The sequence below is a fragment of the Paramisgurnus dabryanus genome, chromosome 6, assembly GCF_030506205.2.
Source record: "Paramisgurnus dabryanus chromosome 6, PD_genome_1.1, whole genome shotgun sequence".
Taxonomy (NCBI): Eukaryota; Metazoa; Chordata; class Actinopteri; order Cypriniformes; family Cobitidae; genus Paramisgurnus; species Paramisgurnus dabryanus.
Genome location: NC_133342.1, coordinates 4,819,452 through 4,828,844, shown reverse-complemented (window position 1 = coordinate 4,828,844; position 9,393 = coordinate 4,819,452). Strand labels below are relative to the sequence as shown.

General features: G+C 39.7%; 1 protein-coding gene across 1 annotated transcript; it reads right to left on the bottom strand.

The window, feature by feature from the left end:
• Positions 1 to 450: 450 nt before the first annotated feature.
• LOC135744054 (tripartite motif-containing protein 16-like) lies at positions 451 to 5,551 on the bottom strand. Its single transcript, XM_065262010.2, has 6 exons — positions 4,715 to 5,551; positions 4,507 to 4,602; positions 4,064 to 4,297; positions 3,774 to 3,930; positions 3,631 to 3,669; positions 451 to 3,333 (listed from the first exon to the last, which is right to left on the bottom strand). Exons 1-6 carry the CDS (start codon positions 5,303 to 5,305, stop codon positions 2,807 to 2,809), a joined length of 1,644 nt encoding a protein of 547 aa, XP_065118082.1. The 5' UTR covers positions 5,306 to 5,551; the 3' UTR covers positions 451 to 2,806.
• Positions 5,552 to 9,393: the final 3,842 nt, after the last annotated feature.

Below are 9,393 nucleotides of genomic sequence, written 5' to 3'. Positions count from 1 at the left end.
GCACAAAAACTGTTGCAAAATTTAACATTTTAAGTTTTAATTCAACATGTTTCTTTTAACAAACCTATGTTTAAAACATCCTAAATAAACAATTTAATATTGCTGTGAAATGAAATGAAGCTTTTCTTTTTCTAAACAGGCTCATCTTTTGTTCTTGAGGAATATTGGACGAATTCAAAAAATCACTGTTAACATGATGTGCACACATCAAGCATGTGCTTTCTGACTTCTTGCATTTTACACAAATGATGCTTATTTTGGTGTTATGTTTTGTGGGGCACAGCTGGCATCATCTGTATTCACCTCTGGATTTTCTGTGGGTCTGATTTCATCTGCTTTATATAGTATTTCATATACATTGAAAATAGAAATGATAGTTCACATTTACTTGTATGTGTCTGAGGAAGTCTTTATCAGTACTGAAAAGAGTGAGGTAGTAAAACACCAACATATACGCAATAAATGTATTTAATTTGTGTCTATACAGTTGCCTTGGAACAAACAAATATGAATCAAATTGACCCGCGAACATCAAAATCGTAACAAAAATCATTATTATCAGTATATCCTAACTTTGCATGCATGTTCATGGCCCTAAATGAGAAAAAGTCACAAAAATGTCTGGAAGAAAACAGTAACTCAAGTAGTATTTAATATACATTGTAAATAGAAATGATAGCTCACTTTTAACATCTGTGTCTGTAAAAGTCTTTTTCAGTACTTAAAAGAGTGAGGAGAAGCATTTTTACCCCCATTTCGGGAGAGTAAAACACCAATATAGCAACAAACACTAAAATTATATATTTAATTTAGGTCTATACAGTTGCTTTGGAACAAAACAAAATGCGGGTCAAATTGCATGTATGTTCATGGCCATACATGAGAAAGTCACAAAATTTCAAGAATAAAATCACAGGTTAACTGGTTTATCCGACAGCTTAAAAATCAAAACGGATCAAAATTACCTGGAACATAATATAAGGGTTAAAAGGACAATTCACCTATTTGCATTAAGCTTTCGTTAGAACCCCAGTCATGTTTTTGAATGGTCATGCGTCATTCCCTCAGTTTCCCTTGAGATGGGAGAAATAATGAATTCAGAGTTGCACTTCCTTCTTTCAAAAATGTAAAAATCGTCATTTTGCGTCATTGAAAGAAGGAACTGCTGTATCTTTCCTTTCCTCATTTTTCGAAGGTAGGAGCTATGGGTGGGACCCACTCACGCTACACGCTACAGTGGGTGAGACTTACGAAAATATACGAACACAGACAAAAAAACGATCTTTATGCTAAGCTAAGCTAACAGACGTTGTGGTGCGAGCCAGACTTCATGTTACAATAATAGCAGAAGGTAATCGATATGATATGGAAGAGGGTGATTTCGCAAGCGTGATGCTCTAATCGGTTGTTCATGGCACCTTTATGAGCCACAATACAGCAAAGAGCTGAGACAGATGGAGCAACAGAAGCCTGAGGAGTAGGCCGGAGCCTGGGCTTCAGCTGCATAGAGGAGCCCGGGGAAAACGCTGCAACCATCGGCCTCTGCTGCGTAGAGAAGCCTGGACTGGCCCGAGTTTGGACAGACTAGTAGTGGCTGTACACTCGCTGTGTGATTTCTGTAGGCTATAACATTTCCGCATCAGATCAGGATATGGACTTTTGTTTGGTGAATGGTCCCGGGCAAGAGAGGTACTTTGCGCGTGTTTCAGCGTGTTTCGGCTTACGAGCACAAGCGCTGAGCTAGCGTGTCTGTGGAGTATACATATTGTGCGGTGGATGCGTTTGTGTGCAGGATGCGGCATTTTCTTTTTTGACAATATACATGTTTGGCCAAGCACTCTCAAACATATATCAGAAACTGAATGAAGCTTGCTCTTACCCAAGCTTCGTACCGTATATGGAGACAGCGTCCTGGATACATATTTTAGAATCCTAAACTGGAAGCGACAGCCAAAGCCTGCAGGGATAAACGGACGTCTGACTATAAAGTGAGTGTTTTTATTTTCTTTGTTATACTAACGTGGCATTTATGTACAGAATAGCATATCTGAGCGGTGTTCCGATTAATGGGAGTGGCTTGCAGAGCTGTGCATGGTGGGAGTTGTAGTTTTCCATACAAATGAGCCCTAAAGTCACATTCTGTCTTTTCTCGGTCAAATAGGCAAAAAATTCTAAATGTATGTTACATTTCGACTACAAATATGACCCACTTTCAATAAAGATGAATGTTTCCACAGGTGAAATGGCCCTTTAAGGAAAGTTTGGGGTTCAGGAGATCTTTTATATTTAGAAATGAACCCCGTGATGTTGTGTCTTGGGCACAGCATCATGTATTTTTATTTACATCAGGAATCTTTAGCCAAATCCCCTACACTGTAACAGAGTATCGTCCTTTTGACAGGTATGCAATGCTTCATATGATTATATCTGTTTATTGATTTATGCTTCATATTTGATTTGGATTGTTAATTGGCTTTTGAATTATGATCTCCTTAACTGGCTAATATATTTTGATGTTTGACTTCATTCAGACTTACCTTGAAGCATTGGCGCATCGAGTGTCCTTAATTATTTGGTTTAATGAACCAGTTAACTCTACCTAAATCTTGACGTATCGAATGCCATTATTTATAAGGGTCTGACAAACCTCTTAACTAACTTAACTGAGATGATGTTTGTGCTGTTATAGTCATTGATGACTTTATAGTCCTGTATACTTTACAATCATTACTAGATGCAGTGTGAAGATCTTTGTTCCCTATTGAGTTCAATGTATAACAATATCATTGTAGACTCTATGTATCATCTATATTGTTAGATCACACAGTTTCACTGATCCAGGACAAATGTAAAACCCAGGATAGAGAGGTTTAGTGAATGTGGTGTTGACTCTGTGGATGAGGGTCATTGTGTCAGAGACGCTGTAGAAGGACAGAGATCCTGCACTGTGATCCACATAAACTCCTATTCTAGAAGATCTGAGCACTACTGGGAGTTCAGTCTCAATGTTATTGTGCCAGAATGAACAACTGGAGCCACAGCAGCGCAATCTCCAGGACTGATCATTATATCCAAACACACACTCATCACCCAATCCCTTCCTGCTGATGCTCTTATATGACACTGATATATTCACCCGACCACTCCACTCAACCTCCCAGTAACAGCGTCCACTCACACTCTCACTACACAACACCTGAGAATAACCATCAAATCTGTCTGGATGATCAGGATACGGCTGGGCTGTGTCAATTTTAGTAATCACTCTGTTCCCCTCAGACAGACAGAGATGTTTATTTGCTGTGTTCGGATCTGCAGTGAAGTGATGATAATCTGATGGAGACAAATCAAAAACATCATTTGAATTTAAAATTGTACATTTCAATAATTGAAATAAAACTTCAAGTCTTATTTATTTTAGTTTTGAAGACTGAACAGAGATCATTTACAGTATAGACAGGATCTAATCTGATTATTTTACTGTTATATTCATCATAATCATGTGTGTGTAAAAAGGTTTGTGAATGTGTGAACATTGTTAAAGTCCATCTGTTCTGTAGTTGTACACTTTAAAATATATTTTGTCATCACAAGGTTTGTGGTGTTTATTTGTTGTTTATTGGGACTCACAATTTAGGAACTGCTCCCTGGTCTCAGGTTCAGGATTACCTTTGTTGAAAAAATATTCATTGAGAATCAGTGAGTGATATTCTCTCTATTTCTACTAAATATAACATTGTTTTTACATGATGTGAGAGAAATAAGTGCTTTACCTTTATCAAATATCTTTATCTCTTCTCTACAGAAATCCTCCAGTTTCTCTCTCAGATGAGACACAGATTTTCCTACATCATCAAAAGAGATGAGAGAGCTGACAGTGATGCTGAGTGAGTCTGAAGATCCAGGAGGAACAGAGAGAGACTGAAAACTCTACACAAACACAAAGACAAACAACACAAACATAAACTGATGACACTGAAACATTTCATAGAAAATATAATCTCAGTAAAACATGCTCTTCACTTCCTAAAGATCACTGCTGTGTTTTTCAGATCTCTGTTACCTGGAGGAAATGGATGTGATCATCTGTGTGTGAAAGCTGCTCCAGCTCAGCGTCTCTCCTCCTCAGATCATCAATCTCCTGCTCCAGTCGCTTCAAGAGTCCTTCAGCTTCACTTACTGCAGTCTTTTCCTGATCTCTGATCAGCTGTGTCACCTCAGATCGTCTTCTCTCAATGGTTTGGATCAGTTGAGTAAAGATCCTCTCAGTGTCGTCCACTGCTGTCTGTGCAGAGCGCTGTTAGGACACACAGAGAGAGGAGCATTAGAATCAGCAGCATTCACTCAGCTCTTACTGGTACATCACACAGTCTGTTACCCACAGTGAACTTCAGTGAAAGTCATCCAGCACTGAACTCCTCACTGACTGATTGGATGAGAGTCCTAACTGAGTCTGAAACAGATCTGAAACAGCAGACAGCAGTTGTTCTTCTGATCAAAACTCACCTTATGAGTCTCCACAGCATCTCTCAGCTCCTGAAGCTTCTTCTGACTCTCCTGGATTCTCTGCTGGTATTTTCTCTGTGTCTCCTTCAGTTCTTTCTGATGGATGTGGAAATAATAATTAAACAGATAAAATTTACATTAGAGTAAATTTTTTACCAGTAAAACTCAGATCTGATCACATTAACACATCACTCAGTTCATCTCTTACCTGTTTCTCGGTCCTCTCGTCTTTAGCTGGTATAGTGTTGTGATTTTTGTGCTCCCCCACCATACACAGAAGACATATACAGAGCTGATCAGTTTTACAGTAAATCTCTAAAGGTTTCTCATGTTGAGGGCAGATCATCTGCTGAAGTCGTCCAGTGGCGTCTGTCACTTTGTGTCTCTTTCCTGAGTGAAGTTCTTCATGAAGTTTAAAATGATTTTGACAGTAAGAGTTCAGACACACCAGACAGGACTTGACGGCTTTGTGTTTTCTCTCAGTACAGACGTCACACTTCACATCTCCAGCTTCAGCATAACAGTGATCAGGACGAGCAGCTTGTAGTTTTGTCTTCTTCAGTTTCTCCACCACTTCATCCAGCATGTTGTTTTTACCTAAAACAGGTCTTGTATTGAAGGTCTGTCTGCACTGAGGGCAGCTGTAGTCTCTCTTCTGATCATCTTGATCCCAGCAGTCTGTAATACAGCTCATACAGTAACTGTGTCCACAGGGAATAGTCACTGGATCCTTCAGTAGATCCAGACAGATTGAACAGATGAACTGATCCTGATCCACTGAAATACTGGCTCCTGCCATTTCACTGTATGTACTCACAGAAAGATAGACGAAACAAACATCAGCCCAACAGTTTCAGTTTCCCTGAACTCCCTGAACAAGAATGTCCTGGTTGTGTTTATGAAACGTGTGCAAACAGGTATGTCTGTCATATAATAAACAAGTCCACTAGATGTCAGTCTCCTACAGAAAGTCACAGTCTGATTAGTGTGAAAATGCTCTGCCTTGATTTATAAATAATTTATTTTTTGATGTAATAGTTCCTAAAGAGAATAACAGATCAAATCCCTCTGATGTGCGTCACTAAACTGATTCAGCACCCAAGCCAGTGTGAGTGTTTGTCCTCTAGTGGTGAGATACTAAACCAATGTTGACCAAAGTGCTTTACAATGAATAAAATCAATACATAGAAAGAGAACATAAACAGATAAGACAGAGTTAAACAAAAATGTTGAACAATAACAAAATAAATAAGACAGAATTGAATAAAATGTCAAGAGACAGTTTAAAATAGATAAATAGAAACAATGGCACTGAAATGTTTTATGATCAGTCAGGGTAAGTTGTTTTGAATTAAGACCATGAGCATGCGCGAGGGCTAGGTGTGACGGATAACGCCAGTCTCCGACAAATTCGACAAAAACTGTGGTAATGACAAACAACTTTCTGATCTAGCATGAAATTTGTTTAAAGCCAGAGGTTTGTAGCCTGTGGTTCGTCGTATGCTCTGCCCCCAAAGAGGAGAAAAGCACAAACAAAGCACAGAGAAGTTGTCCCCGCTCAACAGGTGATCGCTATCGCTACAGACATGACAGCTAAAGAGGCTAACATGGAAGAATTAACCTCTCTGATTCGCAGGATAATGCGAGAGGAACTCGATGAGGCGATAAATAGACTACAACCGCAGCTTAATGCTGTTAAGGAGCAGGTGCTTGGCTGTGCTACTAAAATTGGTGAAATAGAGGTTTCATTGTGTAGCTTCGATAGCCGTATAACTAAACTGGAGGGCGCAAATGAACGTTTACGTAAAGACAATGATGAACTTAAGGAGAAAACTGAGTGCTTGGAGAGTCACAATCGTAAATATAATGTCCGTGTTATGGGCCTGACCTCGGATGTCGAGAAGGGAAATCCCACAAGTTATATGTCTCAACTGCTAAAAGAGTTATTCAGTGATGAGCTCCAGCTCGTGCCGGGGGTGGAGTTGGCACATCGCGTGGGATCTAAGAGTAACGTTACAACTGGACAACGAGTAATGATAGTAAGACTGCAGAGGCTGGTGGTGAGAGATGAGATTGTGCGGATTGCGAAAGAAGAAAGGGTGCTAGAAGTTCGCGGAATGAAACTTCGCTTCTTTCCAGATATTTCGACAGAGATGGCTAAAATACGAGCGAGTTTTCGGGACGTGAGGAAGAAACTATGGAGTGCGGGAGTTAAGCATGGCATAATTTACCCTGCCACCTTGATTCTGACTTTCAAAGGAGATACGAAAAAGTTTTCCAACCATCTAGCTGCAGAGAAATATCTAAAGACGGTCATAGAGCCTGAGTTGGACAAAAAAGACACGGAGGAGGCTCGATGAGAGGTAGCAGGAAGAATTTTGAAACTGTAGAACGGAATGTTTTATAATAACCAAATGATATATGTAGCAGCCAAATTTTACTGCTGCTATTGAGATGCTATGTTGTCTTTATTGCACTAGGTGTCGCTGTGTATCTGTGAATGCATCAGGTATATAGATAGGAAATGTATTGTTGAGGTCAAGGTGTTAACCCGGAAGGGCAAAGGGTTTTTGACCGTTCTACCATATAGATGTGTTTGTCACATGCTGTTTTAATGTTTTGGAATAAATGGATTGCACTCTAAAGCAAGGACAACGCTTGGACTCTTCTTAATGGTAATTAAAGTTTAAACGCGTCAACCAACTCATTCCGGGAATAACATCGTAGAAGATTAATAACGGTTAGATCTTCTACAACATTAGTCAAAAACCTGCCAGCAGTTGGGACTGTGTCGGTAAACTTATCTTTGGATCGTTTACACATTGGAATTACGAGTGCTGTTGGAAATCGCTTGGATGATAAGATCTAATGAAACTGGATTACACGGCGCCCAACGAGCAAAGGTAATGTAGCGCTATACTGTTTAATGGCCATTAACTGTGTGCACACATAAAGGGTAAATCCAATGCATTGGTAGCCGAACATTTAAATTGACTGTTGCGTTGAGCATCGTTGCTACGGACTATCGTTGATTGACTAATTATCATGGAAATTAATGTACAAACCGCTAGCAAACCTAACGTAACTAGCGATGCTAAAATACCGACTCCAAAACGAGAAATTAAGCTCACTGCAAAGGCTTTCGCTTGGAAACTGGACAAGTTACAAACTGATAGAATGGCCAAGCTAAATAAAGCAAGCCTCATAAGGAAGTTAATTCAAGATTTAATGGTAAAAAATGATAAAACACAGGTCGAGAAAGCCCTTAAAGAATTGATTGAATTGTGTAATGAAATTCAGTGTATACATGAATCTCTGTTGGAACTGTTACCAGATGTTGAAAGGGACAAACATATAACATGGTTTAAAGCAAAAATGATGTTTAATGATGAATGTATTACTGATGCAAAGTTGTGGGTTTCTCACTATGATACAGATTGTGGGTATGTTCATCCAATTCAGAATGTTAATTTAACTAATGACAAGGATGATGTTAATCCAAATGATAGTATTTCCAATGTTAAAACAAATAGTAAATGTTCAAGTCGAAGGAGTGGTATGAGTGGAGTAAGTACCACATCTTCAGCAAGGGTAAAAGCTGAAGCAGAAAGAGCTGCGCTTATAGCTCGTGCAGGGGCTTTGAAGGAAAAACATGCTTTGGAGGAACAGGAGCAACTGCTTAGGAGAAGAAGGGAAGAGCTGGATTTAGAAACTGAATTGGCTGCATCTACTGCCAAGTTGGCCGTATTACAAGCTGCAGACCTGAAAGATTCTCTTCAAGCACCCTCTGATGGCATGAATTACTACTTGGAAAGGGAAAAACGGAAAGCGCAATCTGTTAATATCTTGAATCCTACAGTACAGGAGTATAAACCTGGATCCAGGAAACCAACGCAAAATATTGAGTCGTCAAAGGAACTGCTACCATCTATCGACCCATTACCATTAGATGTACGGAGAAAGGAAACAGAGCGGTGGTGTAAAGCTACGTCAAGGCATTGGTATAACCACAAAGAACAGCAACAGGAAAATAATATGATGGGAACATCTCAAAATTTTCACCATCAGTCAATAATAGCACCATTGGAGGATGAGCAAAGGCAAGTCTCATACTATACAAGCGGTCAAGACTCATCCAGGGACCTCCTTACCATCATGCACAGGCAAAATGATATAACTGCGGCGTTGGTACGACAGCAGCAATCATCATCTCTGCCACCTCGAGAAATTCCAACCTTTGAAGGCGATCCACTTCAGTATAGAGCATTCATTAAGGCCTTCGAGCAAGGAGTGGAGGATAAAACGGGAAAGGCAGACTGCTTATACTATTTGGAGCAGTTTACAAGAGGACGACCACGAGAATTTGTGCGTAGTTGTCAACATATGGCTCCAGATCGTGGTTATACAGTGGCAAAGGATCTTCTACAGGAACACTTTGGAAATCCTTATAAAATTGCAACCGCTTATATGGAAAGGGCTCTGGCATGGGAAACAATTAAATCTGAGGACATTAAGTCACTTCAAGCTTATTCCCTATTTTTGCATGGTTGCTGTAATGTAATGGAGGAGCTTCCGTATAATATACAGGAATTAGATATGCCAGTGAATATGAGAACTATCATTTCAAAGTTACCCTTTAAGATGAGGGAGCAGTGGAGGACCAAAGCACACGACATTATGGAAAAAAACGGTTTCCGAGCTCATTTTAAAGATCTAACCACATTCATTGAACGGTGGGTCAAAATTCTCTCAGATCCTCTGTTTGGTGACATACAGGACCCATTATCGGGTGCTACAGGGATTAAGGGTCTCATCAGGTCTAGACCACAGCCCAGGGATAGAGTAAAGGGAAATGTCGTTGCCACTACAGTAACATCTATGGATTTG

Coding starts and splice junctions, on each gene's coding strand:
- LOC135744054 (XM_065262010.2), bottom strand. CDS start 5,305: ATGGCAGGAGCCAGTATTTCAGTGGATCAGGATCAGTTCATCTGTTCA. Junction 4,603..4,714: donor ACGAGAGGACCGAGAAACAG/GTAAGAGATGAA, acceptor CACATCCATCAG/AAAGAACTGAAGGAGACACA. Junction 3,334..3,630: donor CAGGGAGCAGTTCCTAAATT/GTGAGTCCCAAT, acceptor TGTCTCCATCAG/ATTATCATCACTTCACTGCA.